Consider the following 20,723-nt stretch of genomic DNA (forward strand, 5'->3'; position numbering starts at 1 on the left):
CAGCATAACATTTATAAGCATCATAGCCAATGAAATAAGTCAACTTTATCTACTAGTCTTTTAGTCTTTACTAATCTATCTGCTTTTACTGGACTGCAAGTGAAGAGATGCTGAACTCTGAAGAGAGCAGGGGCCTGGTATAATGGGATGATCTTTTAGATGGAATGGAGTCTATTAGACAAACTTTTCTTTACTCAGTGGGTTTAATTGGAAAGAGAAAATATATCTTTTACCACTCTTAACCTACCCTTAAAATAATATACAGATCTCCATGTCACTTATGATTTTAAACAAACAAGCAAAGAAACCTATCATAGCATAGTTTAAGAGCTGATACTGTAAAGTCAAAGAAAATCCTGAGATAAATGGTATAACCTTTTTTATGTCTATCCAGTATGAGGGTTCTTAACTGGAGATCTAAGGACCTAAATGAATATATTATAGGGTACACATAAATGTAGATGGGGAAAATAACATTAATTTTCATGAACTCCTAACTGAAAAATAATATTTCCTTCAAATATATTTTCTTTTTATACTGAAAAGAGGTTCATAGGTTTCCCCTGTCTGCTAAAAGTGTCCATTACATGGAAAAACTTAGGAATCCCTTGTAAGTACAATTTAATTATTTACATTTCCCCTTGTCTAGCCTTCCCCTTGCCCTTCTACCCCCACCCCTAAACTTCTTGACTATTTTTGGATTGATATGTCAGGAATGGATAAAGAACTGGATAAGTTTTCTTCATTTATTGATAACCACCCTTTTTTTTTAACTACGACTGTTATAATAGACGTTAATAGTTGCTGGCCACCAACATTTATTTCAATATATTTTAAGCTCCCTTTAAATGAGTGTATGTTTTATTTGCTTTGATAGTTGTTCAAAGTGAAAGGAAACCAAATAACTGAAGAGCCTGAGATAGCCAAATGTCTCTGCTAGCCTGGGTTCTGGTCCCCAATCTGGGCATGTTCTGCATTATCAGTAGAATCACCCCTTTACACAGAGAGGGTAAGATGCCCAGCTACCTACCCAGTTGGTTTATTCTTTGTATACATTAATGAAGTTAATTAAGGCTTAAAATGTGTTTCAGGGGCGGCTAGGTGGTGTAGTGGATAAAGCACCGGCCTTGGAGTCAGGAGTACCTGGGTTCAAATCCGGTCTCAGACACTTAATAATTACCTAGCTGTGTGGCCTTGGGCAAGCCACTTAACCCCATTGCCTTGCAAAAAAAAAAAACACTTAAAAAAAGGTGTTTCAAATTGTTTCTTCGGAAAAAAGACTGAGAAGCATTGTGAAAAGATCCATAAATTACACTATATTTTCTTCATAGAGAGATAAGATGTAAAATATGAATGTACCAAAGTATGGGTGAACTTACTTCTCCCTGAAAAGTAATTACTGCTTAGGTGGTATTTTGCTTTTAGGATTTTTATTTTGGTAGAGATTTTTTGGTTGTTGTTTGTGTTTTTCTTTAACTTGTTTCTTTTTCTCCTTGATCATTTCCTTGAAGAGGAAGCCTTTGGTCATGTATGTCATTAATTGGCTTAAGAAGGAAACAGAGTTTTGAAGGATTTGAAATAGGAGATGAGTGGAGGATCACTTTGGGAGTCTGACACTATGTATATAGCTGAGTGGGGAAATCATAAGATAAGGTAGGAGAAGAAAAGGAAATGGGAAGGAGAGCGTGACATTTGCTATATAGTAAGGCAGAATTAAGGTGGTTGAAGGAAGGTAAAAGTCAAACTTGTTAACAAACCAGTTAATCTGTAAAGAATAGAGAGTGAAACTTCCTGTTATGAAAGGAAGTAAATAAAAGAAAAGCACATTATGAGCAATATCAACCCAGTATGCACCCAAAGAATGTCAAGAATTTAAGTTAACAAACTACACTAATTTTTATTTTCAGTTCTAATCTCTTAATTTGTGTCAATACATAAAGGCCAACAGGATTGATTTGAAAAATCATTATCATTTGTTTACTTCTTATTTGATGAGGTCATTTTTCTTTTTTCTTTTTAAATCTATCTCTCCCTTGTTTTTCTAGCAATCAGGATTTAAAAAGAAAAAAATACACTCTTAGGTGTAAAGCATATATATTTGACAGCACATGTGATATCCCATACTCAAAGATCTCTATATCTTCAGTAAAATGAAGAGTTGTACTATCTTAACTCTTTTCTGAATCCAATTTGATAATTATTGTAATCTAAGTTTTAGATTTATTAATTGTAGTTTTAACACTATTTGTAGTTATGTAGATAGTGTGTTCCACACCTTGGATAATTCACTCTTACTTGTTACTCCTTAAAATACAGTAATATTTCATTGTATGCAAGTACTGCAATTTGCAGTGGCATTCAGTTTGTTTTATATTTTGTGCTACACATAGAATTCTGGTATGACTTTTGTCATACACTTCCTTCTTTCCTTCAGTCCTTCTTTCCTTCCCTTCCCCTTCTCTTCCCTTTCTTGAATATGGCAAGTGGAAGGATCTCTGGATCAAAGGATTTGGGCATTTTAATCATATTTTACCTCAATTCCAATTGGCTTTCTAGAATAGTTAGTCAAATTCACAGTCACCCAAAAGTGCAATCAGTGTGTCCAATTTTTTTAGTTTCTCCAATACTATTTACAATTTCTATTATCTTTGCCAATTTGCTTGATTTGAGTTGAAATATGACTTGTTTTAATTTGTATTTCTTACATTAATGATTCTGAGCAATCTTCCATGTGATTGTAATTAGTATAGATATGTTCTTTTGGGAATTATTTGTTGACATCTTTTGACCATTTTTCTACTGGGGAATTGGCCTTGGATATGTCTGTGTTAAATCTTGATGTTTCCTATCAGTTTTTAGATCTTCACAAATATTTGATGCAAAGATTTTTTTTTTTAATGAGCACATTCTCATCTTATTCTAATTACATGTGGTGTTGTTAGTATAAAACATTTTCAATTTTATGTTATCAAAATTATCCAGTTTATTTTTTTTATTTTTTAGTTTTTTGCAAGGCAGTGGGGTTAAGTGACTTGCCCACGGTCACACAGCTAAGTAAGTAAAATTAAATCTCAGATTTGAACTCAGGTCCTCCTGACTCCAGGGCCGATGCTCTATCCACTACGCCACCTAGCTGCCCCTAGTTTATTTTTTAAATTATTGTTTCTAATCTCTCTACCCTCTACTTGCTACCTGGAGGATTAGAAACTAGACTCAATTTACTTCCCCCCAAAAGAAAGCATCCAGAAATTTCCCTCTATCTTCTGAAAAGTAGGTATTGACTATATCTAATTCTCCATTCCTATTTTGAAGACTGATAGTAAAATGCAGATTGACTAAATTTTCCTTTGGGAAGGTGCTGTAAGCAGATGAAGAGTAAAATTTTATTGCAAGAGAAAGGCCAGATGATCATATATGATGGATGGAGAAACAAATAGAAATTTCTATCACTGCCTGCTTCTTCTTAATGGCCTAAACAAATATTGACCTATACATGGTCAGCAGTTGGTCTCTCAAATATTAATGTTTTCTTAATCAGATTTTTACTGTGTGGTAGGCTCTTCCCTATCAGTCCAGTAGAATTATGAAAGATTTTGGAGAATCAGTTTGAATTAATGTTCTATTGTTCACTTAGTCTTAAGTTTCTTTTGAGCTGGTAAAAGACTCTATGTTATTTAATGTATGGAAATCAGGAAAGGTTTTTTTTTTTAGTTAGAATTTTTCAAGAATAATTTGGCTTTGAATTGAGAAAATTCAGAAATTGCACTTGAAATAAGTGAATGGCCTCAGAGACAGAATGATAGTTTTCATAAGTGAAAAAGAGAAAGTTAAGTTTCTCAGTCCTGAAATACTGTTAAGCATTTAAGCTTCACATCACACCAGGGGCAGCATTTTAACCATCTGGAAATGGTAATGAATACTGTACTGGTCAGTGCCTTTTTTTTAATCCTATGGTTTCCATTTTCTTTTACCTTTCCACTGTCATATGCCATGTATCTTGAACATAATTCAATGCTTAGCCGGAATAATATTTCTTGCCAGCTTACAATCAAAGGGAGTACTCAGAAAAACAGCTGAGCTGTATTAGGCAACCGCAGTCTGGGCTGCATTTCTGTTCTGAATAGCACATCACAGGTGCAGGATTAGCCCAGCCTACAGGGCTGGCTTTTGAGCATAACCCCCTAGAAGCTCTTTGCCTCCTCCTCACATTTCTTTCATATGGACATTTGGGGAGGGGGGAGGGAATTGGAGATCTGGCAACAATATATCAAGCATATAGAAATCAAAGTTGTATGAGCAGCTTTATATCTTTTCTACAAAAGAAAGAGGAAAAAAGCCAATTCCTAGACGAGAAATAGTTTGACTGTCTTAAAACTAGAGAGTAGAACTGAATAGTTCAAAAGGTTCATGACCAGAAATTTCAAAGTGTCCTTTCAGTTTCCTAGTGTCCTCCAAGGTTACTGTTAAAATGGGAGGAATTTAGATTATAACGTTTTAGAATTTTCTATTTCGTATCGTTTACTGGCTAGTAACTTTACTACCTTGTCCTAGATAGTGTAGTATAATGAATGTTTTGATAGTTTGAATTTTCCAATGATCAAATTTCCCATCATTGTAGAAGATGATAAGGAAAACACAAAGGTTACTGCAGTAAGCATAAGGAAATGAAACATACTTTGAAACTTTAGGGAAGCTTCACATGATTAATCCTTTTTAATAATCAATGATAAAAAATTAGCAATTGATTTTTTTGAGATATAATTTAAAAAACTATTTTGAAGGTCCATTGGGTGTCATCGCCCTTGCATTTTCATAGCAGTTTTTTGCACTGCCAGTAGAATTTTCTTGTAGAACATTAGTATTGAAAATTTTACCTTGTTTAATTAAATGGCAACTAATGGACTAGAAAGGTAATTTCTAATAATTGTGTTATAACTTTTCAATATTTTTCTCAAAATAATTTTAATTATCCTTCAATAGTTCATTTTAACTTCATCTATTTTTATTTTGTGGGAATTGGTCTTTTTTGTCCTGCAGACTCATTTCTGACCAAAGTGTATAATTAAAAGTTTCTTGAGAATGGTCAGTGTTTTACCATTATCTTTTATTTCCCCATAGCATAGTATATAGCACCTGACACACAGGTGCTTATCAAGTGTTTATTGATTAAGCATCTTTCAAAATCCATTAGTGTCTTGATGATGACTATAATAATGAATAATTAAAGTTATTTTTTATCAAATCTTGCTTTCACAATTTGGTGACTCATGCTTTTGGATTTGAGGCAGATTTTCTGTAGGGCTTCTTTGTGGTAAATTGATTCCCTGATTGGTTACCTCTTTTTGACTGAGTAGTTGGGATGTTTGAAGGGTTAGAAAACTAAGGTCTTTGAAATATTACCATATTCTTTCTTTTTCTAAAAATGTATTTATTTGTTTTTCATCCATATGCACATGTATATTTTTAAGTTACAAGATTTCCTTCCACTCTCGCTTCCCATCACCTCCCCTCAGCAGTGAACAGTCAGATTAGCACTGTACAAAATTTTGAGAAACATGTTTACAGATTAGTCATTTTCAGGATGAGGGATTAGGATTAAGGGGAATAGACATATAAGAGATAATTTCTATAAAGTGTACATCAGATTCTGTAAGTTTTTCTTTTCTTTTTTTTTTTTTTAGTTTTGTTTTTCTTTCACTGGAAGGGGATAACACTGTCCATAGCCAGTCTAATATATGGTTGTCCTAGCTCTCTGAACTGCTGAGAGTTGCTGCTTCCATCAAAGCTGATCATCTCACAATGTTGTTAATGTGTACATTTTTCTCCTTATTCTGTTCGCTTTGCTCAGCATCAGATCTTGTAAGTCATTCCATGCTTCTCTAGAGATCTACCGTTTATGGTTTCTTATAGAACAATAATATTCTATAGTATTAATGTACCATAACGTGTATTGCCCTTCCCCAATTGATGGGCATAGATTTTTCTTTAAAAAACAAACAGACCCCCAAATCTTTGTCTTTTTCTCCTCCATCTGGGAGAGTTTTTAGTCTTCTTCTTGGCATGTAAAGATTCCTTTCAAAGCAGTTTCAAAGACCAGAATGTTTTAGAAACTGAAGTCTCAGGGTGAAGGTGAGTTTAAAAAGGTGCAGTACCAAATCAAATACTTTTACAGAATTATTTACATTAACCTCAGGAATCTATGGAGTAGACATTTTATATACTTCTCAATGAGAAAAAAATAGCCAGAACTTCCAACATGGCAGTCTGTTGATGGAGCTAATTGATCCTTAGACTTTGACAACAAAAGTACTTATACTTCTCCAGTAGAAATATCACCGAAATGATATTTCTAAGGCTTTTCAAATATAGCATATTTTCAGTTTATTGACATCCTTCTTGTAATATCTCTGTCAAAAGATAACTTGTTTTGTACATGAATATTAATTTGGTCATGGCAAAATTCTTTATTACATAACTTGATATTAACTTTATTTCCTGTCTTTTTGAATGTTTTTTATCTTTTTTGTTCGTTTTGTTTGTTTTTAAAGTTTTCTTAGTAATAAATAACTTGTATACTTTTTTAGATTATTTTCAGCAAAGTTAGGAGCATAATAATGTATAGGGGAGAAAGAAATGATTTGGAATGGTGAGTCAGAAAGATGTTACTCTAATAGCTATCCTACAGGGAAGGATTATTTTCAAAATCAATTAGTATTAATGTCTCCCAAACTCATGGTTGGAAAAGTAAAATCAATAAAACAAACATTACAGTATGATATACATTATAAGGAATGTTTGCACTTATTCTTGATGTTATGATAATCTGGTATCACATGGAGAAAATTCTTTTAAGGTTGATGTTTTTTATACTTCATTCAGATTGTTTTCATGGAAAAATTTTTTCAAATATTAAGTTGTAAGAATAAGTTGAAAGTGGGAGATAATTATTAGACTTGTGATTAGCACGGATTCTATTTCTATGAGTTGTCCTTTTAAATGAATAGAATAATCTGAAATTCTCCTTGATCTTTCCTTTGTGAATGGGACAAATTTCTTTGAATTACTGTGGATCTTCCTCAGAAAGTTCTCCAGTAATTTGAGGCAACCAGTGAAATGTCATTCACAAACTGGAAGACAACTTCCATATTGCAAGGTGATGATGAATATCTGAAGAACAGGCATGTCCATATTTTGTGCTCAGTTGAGAGGATTAGCAGACAAGAATTCTTCTGAATATGCACTCTCCATATACACACAAGTAAATATATACACACATATTTGATCATATTTGATAACTTCAGTCAGAGATAATCTTTTCTGATGATCTGATCATATAGGTAATTACATATATTTATCATTGTAAACCACATTAAGTGTGTGTCCATATGTATATCTAAATACATGAACATGGACGCATATGCGTATATGTGTTTGTGTGTGTATAACAAAAATTAAAAGCCATGAGGAAGAAAAAATTAAATAGTCATTGTATAATTTGATCTGCATTTAGACTACATAATTCTTTTTTCTGGATGTAGATTTTCCTTCACAAGTGTTTTAGCATTGTCTTTGATCACTCTATTGCTGAGAAGAGCTAAGTCTATCATATAGATGGTTATCATACAGCGTTGCTGTTGCTGTGTACAATATTCTCCTGGTTATGCTCCCTTCACTCGGTATTAATTTATGTATGTCTTTCCAGGTTTTTCTGAAGTTTGCTTGCTCATCATTTCTTGTAGGGTCATTAATATTCATTTTCCTTTACCACAACTTGTTCAAACATTCCTCAATGGATGGTTATCCCCTCTATTACCAGTTCTTTACCACCATAAAAAGAACTAATATAAATATTTTTTTCTCTTTTCCTGTGTCTCTGAGAATCCCAAGTTTCCTTTAAAGAATACTTCAAGTGTCATCGCATCTATCTTTCTTAATTTCCTGACATGCTAGTGTTTCCCTCTCTCACCTTATTGCTTTGTATTTATTTTGTATATATGTTTTATATCCTGATCTATATCAGGCTATTGGACTAGAAGGCTACAGAAGAGAAAGTGAGGCTGGTGACTTTGGATGGCATCCTTTCACTTACATCCAATTCACTTGCATATCATGGCATCACCTCCCTGATATTATGATCTTCTTTGAGCAGGAAGGATAAATATCAACAGGAAATCTGTTACCCAATAGATTACAAGCTTCCTGAAGGCAGAAATTCTCTGCTTTCTTTGTGTCCCTTGTGTTAAAGCACAGTTACTTACTCTGCTAAGTCTGACATACTAGACTTTTAATAAATGTTGTTGGTTGTTTAATTGAGTAAAAAAGCATCTTTACTAGCTGTGCTAACTTCCCAAAAAGTAGACACATGGGCACAAATAACTTAAAATCATACTCAGGGGACAGAATGTTCATGTTCTTCAAAACAGTTTCAGCTATTCACTAATAATGTTCTTAATTCTACCTGATTCTATAATAAGTAAAATTAAATAACACACCCATTTATAGCAGAATTTTAGTTTTTTTGATGGTTTAGAGAGAAAACTTGAATCTGGGTCTTCCTGAAATTATTGTTTTTCCCCTGTGAGAAAATGCAACCTCATTTTTAAAACCCCGTTTCTAGGTTGTGACAGCAAGCATCTACCACCTTTATCAATTTTTGATTTGAAAGAAAATATATGCCACAATATTGCAAAGGTCTATTTTCTTACCATTCTTCCATATGTATTTACATGTTAAATTTCCCAAATTTCAGATAAAATTATGTAAATGGTGCTTATTTATATTTTATTTGTTTATTCATTTGTTTTGGTCCAGGAATCAGGAGCTTCCAAATCTAGTTCAAATAGCTGGTGCATAGAATCTCTCTATTTTCCTAGATCTAGAGAATATTAGACTTGTGGGTTCCTTAAGTAGAGGGCTTTTTCTTTATAACCAACTGCCTGCAGTATTGACTTGAATTTATTACTTAATAAACGTTTGGTAAAATCAGCTCAATGTGATATAAATGTGTTAATCTGTACAAGAAAACTTAAAATGCCAAATGAATAATGCTGTAAGTTTTGCAAGTCAATTGGAATAAAATTCTTTTATTAAAATGTAAGGTGGTTGGGGTGGCTAGGTGTCTCAGTGTCTCAGTGGATAGAGCACTGACCCTGGAGTCAGGAGCACTTGAGTCAAATCCGGCCTTGGGCAAGTAACTTAACCCCATTTGCCTTGCCAAAAAATGTAAGGTGGTTCTAAATGGTGTCTAGCTAACCCACGACATCGCCATTAATTCATACCATAGGTCAAATTCTGTTCATTTTAAGTGTAATAAGTTAAGAAAAATATTGTTACAATGCTTGTGAAGAAACAAAAGAGAAAAATGGAAAGATGACATGGTACACTGAAAAGAACACTAAAGATCTCTGAAGTTCATGGACTTTCATAAACATCTTGCTTTTATAACTTGGTTAGGTCATTTAATTTCCTTGGGTTCAGGTTACATTGGGTTTTCTCTGAAATCTTTTCCATCTATAGACCTATTATGCTCTGATTATGACATTCTTTTTATTAATAAGATAATGAGGTTTTTTTAAAATATTAAATGTTATACTCTTTGGTCTTTGTTCAAACTCCACGATTCTTTCTTTGGATACAGATGGTGTTCTTCATTGCAGATACCCCAAAATTGTGCTTAATTGTTGCACTGATGGAATGAGTGAGTCCATCAAGGTTGATCATCACCCCAATGTTGTTGTTAGGGTGTTCAGTGTTTTTCTGGTTCTGCTCATCTCACTCAGCATCAGTTCATGCAAATCCCTCCAGGCTTCCCTGAAATCCCATCACTCCTGGCTTCTAATAGAACAGTAGTCTTCCATGACATACACAAACCAAAGTTTGTTAAGCCATTCCCCAATTGAAAGATATTCACTTAATTTCCAATGCTTTGCCACCCCAAACAGAGCTGCTATGAATGTTTTTGTACAAGTGAATTTTTCCCTTTTTCATAATCTCTTCAGGATATAGACCCAGTATTGCTGGATCAAAGAGTATGCACATTTTTGTTGCCCTTTGGGTGTGTATGGATATGAAATTCTAGTTTTTTTTATACACTATAAAAACTGTTGACTGGAGGTGAGGGAGCTTTAACTGGAAAATGATGGGGAAATAGATGAAACTGTTGAGTGAAAACTGACAATAATAGAATGTATGCCATATTTCAATCATCTTCCTCAATGAATGGCCATGAGCCAAGTGATCACTTTGGGGAATGACATTCCTTTTTAAAACATGACAATTTTTTTGTTTTTTTTTAACTTAAAATTTAGCAAATGATATCCTTGGTGGGGCTGGTATAGGAATTGTGATGAAAATTATTGTCATATTTTACTGTTTTTCCCCCTTCATTTTATTAATTAGCTCTATATGAGAGTTAATTGTAAAATTGTAACATTTTGAACAGTATTTGGAATTCTCAGTGACTGTTCTATACTTATCATTATTTGAAGAGGTAAATGGTAAGAGAAGCATTATAAAATTCAGGTGTAGTACCTTTGATTCAAAGTTTTGACTTTCCTTTTTGGTAATAAAAGTATAAATCATTGTTAAATCCATAGAAGCTTGAATGAAGTATAGCTAGTCATAGAATTTTGTGGACTTAAATATTTTAGGAAAATATCAAATCTAAACTCATTCTGCAGATGAGGACACAATATCAGGGATGATGTGAGCTGTCCATGGTAGTAGAAATAGAATTTGAATTTCAGTCCAGGATTTCACATCAACTTGACCAGAAAAAATTACCATATTTTACAAAGAATGAGATGAATTAATTTTAGGCCCCAAAATTTGAAAAAAATGTATTACAAAAAGTTATTCAACTCCTTTATTTATCATGAAATTTAAGGACCTTCCTCATAGCTTTTAAGCATATTTTGGACAAGTCTGGTGTGTGTATGCATGCTTAATCCATTCCATTTCATGGGCCTGAAACATTGTTTATATCCTTTGAAATCAGTCACCTTTTCATCAGCAAGTCTTCTGGCTTTCCACTGAAGTATCTTTTTTTAGCAACATTTTTTTAATTTAATATTCTCATTTTGTACAAATAATGTTTTTATATATTAATAAAATATTCTTGTGTAAGAGTAAATGAAATACACCCTCCCCCATATAGACTTGCTTGAGCAATAAAGTAAAAGGGAGAGAAAAAAATTAATATTTAAAAATAATAGTAATAAGTGTAGGTATGGCCAGGCGGCGCAATGGATGGAGCACCAGCCCTGGAGCCATGAGCACCTGAGCCCAAATCCGGCCCCAGACACCCAACAATCACCCAGCTGTGTGACCCCATGGAAGCCACCCCAACCCCACTGCCCTGTAAAAAATAAAAAAAGAAAAAAGACCCAAATTAAAATAAAATAGTAATAATAACAGTAGGGGTGGCCAGGTGGCAGACAGAGCCCTGGCCCTTGAGCCAGGAGCACCTGGGTCCATATCTGGCCTCAGACAACCAACAATCAACCAACTGTGTGTCCCCAGGCGGGCCACCCAGCCCTATTTGCCCTGCACCCCTAATAATAATAATAATAATAATAATAATAATAATAATAATAATAATAATAATGTGCTTGAGTCTTTGTTCCAACACCAACAACGCTGTCGCGGGTGCATCACATTCTTTATGATAAGTCCATCACAAAATGGCAACGGTGGAAAAACATGGAACCATCTTTTTAAAAAAAAAATTTTATTCAAGGCAGTGACGTTAAATGACTTTCCCAAGGTCACACAGCTAGGAAATATTAAGTGTCTGAGGTCAAATCTGAACTCAGGTCCTTCTGACTCCAGGACCAGTGCTGTATCCCCTGTGCCACCTAGCTGTCCCCTGCTGAACCATTTTTGTGGACACAGTAATTCCAATTGCCCTTTGCTCTTCAATCCATATTTTCAGTTCCCACTCTAAATTGGGCCATTTTGCTGCCTTGCGTCTCTTGACCTTCTGCTGGGACGTTTTCAGTAAGGTTTCTTCTTCCTATGACTAGTCTCAGATTGTTTTCTCAGTTGGAGGAGGACCAGACTAACTTTTAGCAATGATTGCCATTCACTTTTTCAAACTGGATTTTCTTTAACTAAAATTTAGAACTGAACAAAAAATTCTTTTCTGAGGCATTTCTGGGTAGAACATGGCAAAATGCACAAAGACAAGTGCAAAAATCTGGGAAGTGAAAGTAAAAAAATCCACAGTGATCCAAAAGCAAGTGTGAAAAAGTAGGAAATGCAAGTAAAATAATCTACAACCATTATATAAGATGCTCCCAGTTTTTAGACCCCAATTTTTTTGAAAAAAAAATGTTATCTCATTGTTATACTACATTATATCTTCTCTTACTGTAACATTTTTTCCTTACTTTAAGAAAGACTACCTACCTTCTTTCCCTCAAACAGAAGTATTGTTCCTTGGTTGTTATGGTAGTTACATGTACCTGTTTGTAAAAACATTCATGAATGATATGTGTCTGGATCAGTTATAGTGAGTCTGATGTTAAGAGGTAGGATATATATGGTAGAGTAAGGTTGCTAAATTACTTAAAGGGATCATGAGATAGATTTAGGAACTATTGTGCATCACCACCTAATAGAAAGGAAACTAGGACTATGAAGATTATTACACTCAGGTTTATACAGCTGATACATATCTGAGGCAGAATTTAAATTCTGGTTTTCCTGAACACTTTATTGACTATACTAGCTTGTTACTTTTGGAGTTATTGCCTTGTAATGGCAGAAATATGCCAGAAAATTTTTTGCCATCATTTCTTGCTTTACATTTTTATGTAATAATTAAAATACAAAAGATTACATTGAAATTATTCTGGAAATTTTTGTATATTTTATGGAACTATCCCATGTGGAGAAACAGTCTCCAAAATAGTGACTTTTCTATTACAAAGTCTCTCAATTTGAATTATATGAATGAATACTGACCAGAAGATCACTTTCAAAAATTTTATACCTTAAGTTTCTTCTTCTCCTTTTTATTTTTTTGGTAGATACCACTGGAAACACTCCCATGGATCTAAAAATACATATATATATATATATATACATATATACATATATTGCTCTTCCTTTATAGCTAATTTCCTTGACAATATGCTTTTGCGAAGTCCGGGAAAGTTGAATGTGGACAGCAAGAAGGAAGATGGTGTGATCACAGCCCCTACCCCTCGGCCAAAGCTTTTGAAATGCAAATGCCACCATCATTGTCCTGAAGACTCCATCAACAATATTTGCAGGTTGGTGGTTCAAGTAGTTCAAAATAGATGATTAACTATTTTACAGCACTAATTTAGAGGTACTATGGTACAAAGGACAGAACATTGACTCTGGAGTTGGAGGACAAGGGTTTAAATTGTTCTCCTGGCACTAGATATGTAGGTATCTTCCTGGACCTCAGTTTTCTCACCTGAAAAAAGAAGTAATTCGATTTGACCTCTGAGAACCCCTTTAACTTTGAATTTTTGATTTTTTTCTGCTACAACTACAAAAAAGTCTTTCATGTTTCTATGAAATTAAAGATCATATATATACACACACATACACATATGTGTGTATAACTATAGCTATATCTACATTGGAATGTTTTACACAAAATTTAAAAATTCATTCTAGTTATGTTAATTTATTTTTCAGTACAATTCACAGTCAGAAATGTGGAAATCAGAACTTAAAAAGTCAGATTCATTGCAAATGAGAAATTAGATTTTGCCCCTGAAAACTTAAGATCATTTACCATTATACTAAAGTAATTCCTGGACTCTATAGGTGAATTAGTCACAGACACGTGACAGTCATTAAGTGGAAAAATATGTTGGTTGCATTTTAGTTTTGTGATGTTCAGAGTTCTTTTTCTGACCCATTTCAATGTACAGTCTCTTTTTTCCCTCCTGCATTTTGTTTTTATTATAAGTACTTTCTTATTTTTTTATGTTTATTGAATTTTACACTTCCCCCTCAATCTTGCCCTCCCCCTCCCCCCCCCCCCGAAGGCAGTCTGATGGTCTTTACATTGTTTCCATGCTAAACAATGAACAAAATTGAATGTGTTAAGAAGAGACATCATATACTTAAGGAAAAACTAAAATATAAGAGATAGCAAAATTATAGAATAAGATTGCAGGTTTTTAAAAATTAAAGGTAATAGCCTTTTTCTTTGTTCAAACTCCACAGTTCTTTTGCTGAATACAGATGGTATTCTCCATCACATATATCCCAAAATTGTGCCTGATTATTGCCCTGATGGAATGAGCAAGTCCATTAAGTTTGATCATCAACCCCATGTTTTTGTTATATGGTATACAATGTTCTTCTGGTTCTGCTTATCTTGCTCAGCATCAGCTCATACAAATCCTTCCAGGATTCCCTAAATTCCCATCCCTTCTGGTTTCTAATATAATGATAAGTGTTCCATAACATACATATATAATAGTTTGTTCAGCCATTCTCCATTGATGGACATTTCACTCAATTTCCAATTCTTTGCCACCACAAACAGGGCTGCTATGGATGTAGTGAAGTTTTTATGCTTTTTCATGATCTCTTCAGGATATTGACTCAGTACTGGTATTATTGCTGGATCAAAATGTATGCATATTTTTGTTGTCCGTTGAGCATAATTCTAGATTACTCTCCAGAAAGGTTAGGTGAGTTCACAATTCCACAAACAGTGCATTAGAATTTCATATTTTCCACATTCCTTCCAACATTGATCGTTACCTTTTCTCATCATATTGACCAGTCTGAGAAGTGTGAGGTGGAACCTCAGACAATCTACACACTCTTTTTCCCCTCTATTCATTTATTTATTCTTATTTTGTACAAATAATGTTTTTATAAATTACTAAAATAGTTTTGTTTAAGATCAAACATGATACCCCCTCTCCCCAAAAAATATAGATCTGCATGAGCAATAAAGTAAAGGGGAGAGAGAAAAATTCAAATAAAATAATAATACTAATAATTGTGGATAATGGCCAGGTGGTGCAGGGGATGGAGCACCGGCCCTGGAGCTAGGAACACCCGAGCCCAAATCTGGCCCCAGATACCCAACAATCACCCAGCTGTGTGACCCCACTGCCCTGTAAAAACTAAAAAAAAAGACCTAAATTAAAATAAAATAGTAATAACTATAGTAGGAGTGGCCAGGTAGCAGAAAGAGCACTGGCCCTTGAGCCAGGAGCACCCGGGTCCAAATCTGGCCTCAGACATCCAACAATCACCCAACTGTGTGTCCCCAGGCAGGCCACCCAGCCCCATTTGCCTTGCACCCCCACCCAAATAATAATAATAATAATAATAATAATAATAAGAAGAAGAAGAAGAAGAAGAAGAAGAAAAAGAAGAAGAAGTCTGTGTTCCAACACCAACAGCTCTGTTGCGGGTGGATCACATTCTTTATGATAAGTCCATCACAAAAATTACTTCGATATTTTTCCACTGTTGTCATTGCTAATTGCAACTCCCTCCATTCATATTTCTCCTACCATGTACTATATTTTCTCTCTCCTTTCACTCTGTCTCTGCGGTAGGGTAGCTGAGTGGCGCAGCAGACAGATCGCCACCCCAAGGGCCAAGAGGCCCTGAACCCACATACCATCCCTTGGGCCCAGCATCCCCCCTGCCCTGTAGTCCTGGACAGGCCATCCAGTCCCAGCTCCTTGCAAGAAGTAAAAAAAGATAATGTGTTATATCTGACCACTCTCCCCCCATGGTCCATCCTCTCCTCCTTTATTCACATCCCCCCCTTCCCCCTGTCCCTCCCCTACTTCTTACTCCAGATGTATGTACCCCATTGAGTATATATGCTGTTTCCTCTCCTAACCACCTCTGCTGAGAGCAAAGATTCCCTCATTGCCCCTTGCCTTCCCCCCTTCCATATCATTGCAATAGCTCATTGCAATAAAGAAATATCTTATTATATGAAATATTTTAGATTATTCCTCTTCTCCTTTTTTTTGCCATTACATTTCCCTTTTATCTGTTGACTCTATTTTTATACCACATTATATCTTCAAATTCAGTTTTCTCCTGTGCTTCATCTATAAAAGCTCCTTCTACCTGCTCTATTAAATGAGGTTCATATGAGTATTATCAGTATCATTTTTGTATAAAGGAATACATGCAGTTCATCATCAAGTCCTTCATTTTTCCCCTTCTCCTTCACTCTCTATGCTTTACCTGAGTCCTGTATCTGAAGATCAAACCTTCTGTTCAGCTCTGGCCATTCCAACAGGAACATTTGAAACTCCCCTGGTTCATTGAAAGTCCATCTTTTTCCCTGGAAAAGGACATTCAGTTTTGCTTGGTAGTTGATTCTTGGTTACATTCCAAGCTCTTTTGCCTTCCGGTATATTATATTCCAAGCCCTATGAGCTTTTAATGTAGTTGCTGCCAAGTCCTGTGAGATTCTGACTGCAGTTCCACGATATTTGAACTGTGTCCTTCTGGCTGCTTGTTATATTTTCTCTTTGACTTGGGAGTTCTGGAACTTGGTTATAATATTCCTGGGGGATGGTTTTTTGGGATCTCTTTCTTGGTGGGGGGGGATAGGTAAATTCTCTCCATTTCTATTTTGCCCTCTGCTTCTAGGATATCAGAGCAATTTTCCTGTAGTAATTCTTTGAAAATGATGTCAAGGCTCTTTTCCTGATCATGACTTTCAGGTATTCCAATAATTTTTAAATTATCTTTCCTAAATCTTTTCCCTATCAGTTGTTTTTTCAATGAGGTGTTTCACATTTTCTTCTAATTTTTCATTCTTTTCATTTTGAAGTATTGTGGCCTGATTTCTCATAAAATAAGCAACCTCCCTCAGTTCCATTCTTAGTCTGAAGGATTTGCTTTCCTCAGAGAACTTTCTTATCTCTTTTTTGCATCTGGCCAACTCTGCTTTTTAAAGCATTCTTCTCCTCAATAACTTTTTGAACTGTTTTATCCATTTGACCTAAGCTGGTTTTTAGCATGTTATTTTCTTCAGCATTTTTTGGATCTCCTTGACTAAGCTGCTGACTTCATTTTCATATTTTTTCCTGCATCTCATTTCTTTTCCCAATTTTTCTTCTATCTCCCTCACTTGATTTGCAAAGTCTTTTTTGAGCTCTATCATAGCCTGAGCCCAAATTCTGCTTTTTTTTGGAGTCTTTAGGCACAGGAGCTTGTACTTTCTCATCTTCAGATTGAGTGTTTTGATCCTTCTTGGGATCACAGGTAAAGTATTTCTCAATGATGTTTCTCTTTTTTCTCTGCTTACTCATTTCTCCAGCTTGTGCCTGGTTTTATGGTGCTTCCTGAGCTTTTCAGTATTAGTGGGAACCCCCCCCCACAAGGATCTCCATTTGTGAGACTCTGTCTTCCCTCCTGGTCTATGAATGACCATAAAAGCACCCCTCTGCCATGGGGCTGAGGTGGGGTCGGGCCCTGCTATTCTATGGGAGACCTTGACTGCGATCGGATTCTGAATGTGGTCAGAGCTCCAGAGTCCTGTTCCAGGACAGAGCTCGGAAATCTCTCTCCACTCCCCCACCCCCAGGCTCAGCACTCATGCCCTGGGGGCTCCTGCTTACTGCTTACTTGCTCTGCCTGTTTCTGGTTCCTGGATCAGGGCTGCCTTGGCCATGCTGCTTGCTGTGTGCCCTGAGGACTGGGCTTCATGTGTTAGCTCTGGCAGAGGTAAACGCTGCTGATACCACAAATTGTGCCTAGTGCTCCCTGGGATGTGGATCAGGAACCTACCCTCGCTGCTGTTAGCCTTGGCTCCCAGTGCCCTGGGACTGCCTCCGGGAGGCTGAAGTTTCCTTGCTCTGGCACGCTACCCCTCCAACCCCATGGAGCAGAGCCTTTCAGCTCTTTTCCAGGTTGCCCTTGGGTTGGGAAGTTGCCTTACTGCATCCCTCTGTGTATTCTGTCTCTCAAAATTTTAGAGTTCTTAGTTAATAAGTTTTGAGCAAGAGCACCTAAGAGGAGATGGTCCTCTTCTGTCACAATCTTGGCTCCATCCCCCTACATACTCTGAAAACCATCGATTTTCACTGCCATATTTTTCACAGTGTTCAGTTTTTTGACTCACTGACATCATACTGTCTGGCATTTTTTCTGTCATCCTTCTAACCCATTTTTACTTACCTTCACTTTACAGAACCAAAATTCCTGCACTAAAGATGAAATACTTAGATCTCACCTCAACAGGAAGTATTTTTACCCCAAACAACTACTCAGTAAAAGAAGTTTTAATATATTTTATTTGTTTTGTTCTCAATACATTGACATACTAACACATCAGTTAGAGAGTAGGAGTTCTTAATTTTTTCCATCATGGACTTCTTTGACAATCTGATGAAACTTATCTGCATCCTTTATAATATCAGACCAATTGTGTTGAAATAAAGATAAAATATTTCCCAGTTAAGTCCATGAACTCTCTGAAATCTATGTACAAATCTGTTAGTGGTGGTCTATGGATTAGTAATCATTGGTTTAGGGAAAATTTCCAAGTCTGAATGATTAGCTATCAGTGATAGAACTTAAGGTAATGAATGAGCCAGATTTAACAACTTCATGCTAAGTGTATTTGGAAATAAAGCTTTTCAGAAGTCTTATGTTTATACTGGATGATTTTTACATTCCAGAACCAGCTAAGATACCATTTTTTTGCTCATCTTTCTTCATGATTCAAAAACTTTATTTCCTTTCTTTTCCTATACCCACATTTAGATTAAGGTTTGATAAGGTTGCAGAAGTAGATATGAGTGGCAGAGGTTCTGGACACAGGACAAAAGGCTGAACTGAGGAGAGGTTGCTGGTGTGTTTTTAGGAGTCAACAAAAGAAATGAGAAAATAGATGTTTGAACAATTCAAACTTGACCAAGAAGATAGAGAAGTACATCAAAGATATCAAGATAAGTTTATTATCAACAAAAGAATTTTCAAGGAGGGTAATAGATAATGAGAAGGTTAGAATCTCTCATAAAAATTGGTGAGGAGCCCAGAAAAAGAGAATAAATCAAAGTTCAGGTCACTAATCTTACAAAAAGGCTCAAATTAAAGAAATGAATTTGAGTCTTAGGGAAACTGGTAGAGAAAAAATAGAACATAGCCTCATCTCATGAATTTACACGTGGGAATTAGGGGGAGTACCTAGATGGAGTGGGAAACAAAGAGACAGAGAGCAAAAATATTCCTGCCGAGGTAATACTAGTATTTTAAAAATAAAACTTGAAATATTTCTTTCCTTTTACTTGTTAGTACAATGAAATGAAGTGACTCACCTAAGATAACACAGTGATAAAGACAAGATTGTCTTTTATTCACTCCTTTTAATTGGAAAGAGTTGATGGCTATTACCAAGGTCTACTCATTTTATTTAGATGGAACTGGTGGTCAAAAGCTGAGCTAGTGTGAGGTCAGCTGGGCAGGCTCTCTTCTCACTCCCCCTCTTCCATAAGATGCCAATTATTTTTATTCTTGAAATTAGTGGTACTTGAAAGCATTTGGTAAAATTTGGAATTTGTGTTTATTTAAAGGTCTTTTTGTTCATTTTAAATGTTCTCTTGTTAATAAATTTAGAATCAAAACCTTGATTTTAATAGGACAATAATCAAATTCTATATGAAATGTATATACCTTCCCCCAGGATTGTCAACCAAAGTGCCATGTTGCCTTCTGAACTTTTTTCTGTGTATTTAAGTTGTTTTTAATTCATTGCTGTTTTTTACAGAGTTGGTATGTTTTCATTCTGCTTTCTTTCCTCTGCTTTACCTTATCTATTTCTTCTGTTATTTCTTTTTCTTCATATTTACCATATCTTTTATCACAGTAAAAGTCTATTATAATTGAAAGGTATCATTGATTCAATTTTTATAATTGGGCCTAGGGAATGTTTTGAATCTTATACTAACTTTTATATTACAAGGTTGCAGAAGGCAATTCTTTGTATTCTGCATCCATGAACAGTCGTAGTGCAATCTTTGTATGTCATGGAACTAGATATTGATTTGTTTATTAACTGGAAACTGATGCTTCTGTAGCAAGAATATATTTTTAGGGTACTTCACTGAAGACTATCTGACACAAGAACATAATTTGATTTAACACTGCTCTTTAGTCCATCCATTAACATGTTCAGAATCCATTTGATTATATTGCCATGTGATCCTTGTTAAATCTTAAACAATGATATCATCAATATAAGAGAATATGGAATACATTATTAAAAGCTTTGGTTAAGATCTAGGAAGAGTTTATGCAAAATTTTTCTTTCATTAACTTATTTAGTAATTCATTTAGTTTAGTATGACTTATTTTTGATGAAGTAATCTTTTTCTTTTCATAATTACTGGTTCCTTTTTAATTCATCCAATATTTTGCATTATGATCTATTAAAAAATATTTCTAGGAATCAAACTCAAGTTCACAATTATTTTGATGACTACCATTATATAATACCATTTAAAATCTGGAACTACTAAACTGCCTGCCTAACTTCACACTTTTTTCATTGATTCCCTTGATATTCTTGACCTTTTTTACTTCCAGATGAATTTTATTATGACTTTTCTAGTTCTATAAAATAATTCCTAGGTAATTTAATTGATCTGATACTTAATAAGTAGCTTAATTTAGATAGAATTGTCATTTTATTATAATGGTTCAAATTACCCTTGAGCAGTGAAAATTTTTTCAGTTGT

General features: G+C 34.9%; 1 protein-coding gene across 2 annotated transcripts in view; it reads left to right on the plus strand.

Moving 5' to 3' along the window:
• BMPR1B (bone morphogenetic protein receptor type 1B) overlaps positions 1-20,723 on the plus strand; it is a 465,626-nt gene that overhangs the window by 401,652 nt on the left and 43,251 nt on the right. For both annotated transcript variants that reach the window (XM_074228071.1, XM_074228070.1), the window contains exon 5: positions 13,118-13,277. In XM_074228071.1, the coding sequence (XP_074084172.1) occupies positions 13,118-13,277 (160 nt within the window). The remainder of the gene's footprint in view (positions 1-13,117; positions 13,278-20,723) is intronic.

The sequence above is a fragment of the Macrotis lagotis genome, chromosome 3 (assembly GCF_037893015.1).
Source record: "Macrotis lagotis isolate mMagLag1 chromosome 3, bilby.v1.9.chrom.fasta, whole genome shotgun sequence".
Lineage (NCBI taxonomy): Eukaryota > Metazoa > Chordata > Mammalia > Peramelemorphia > Peramelidae > Macrotis > Macrotis lagotis.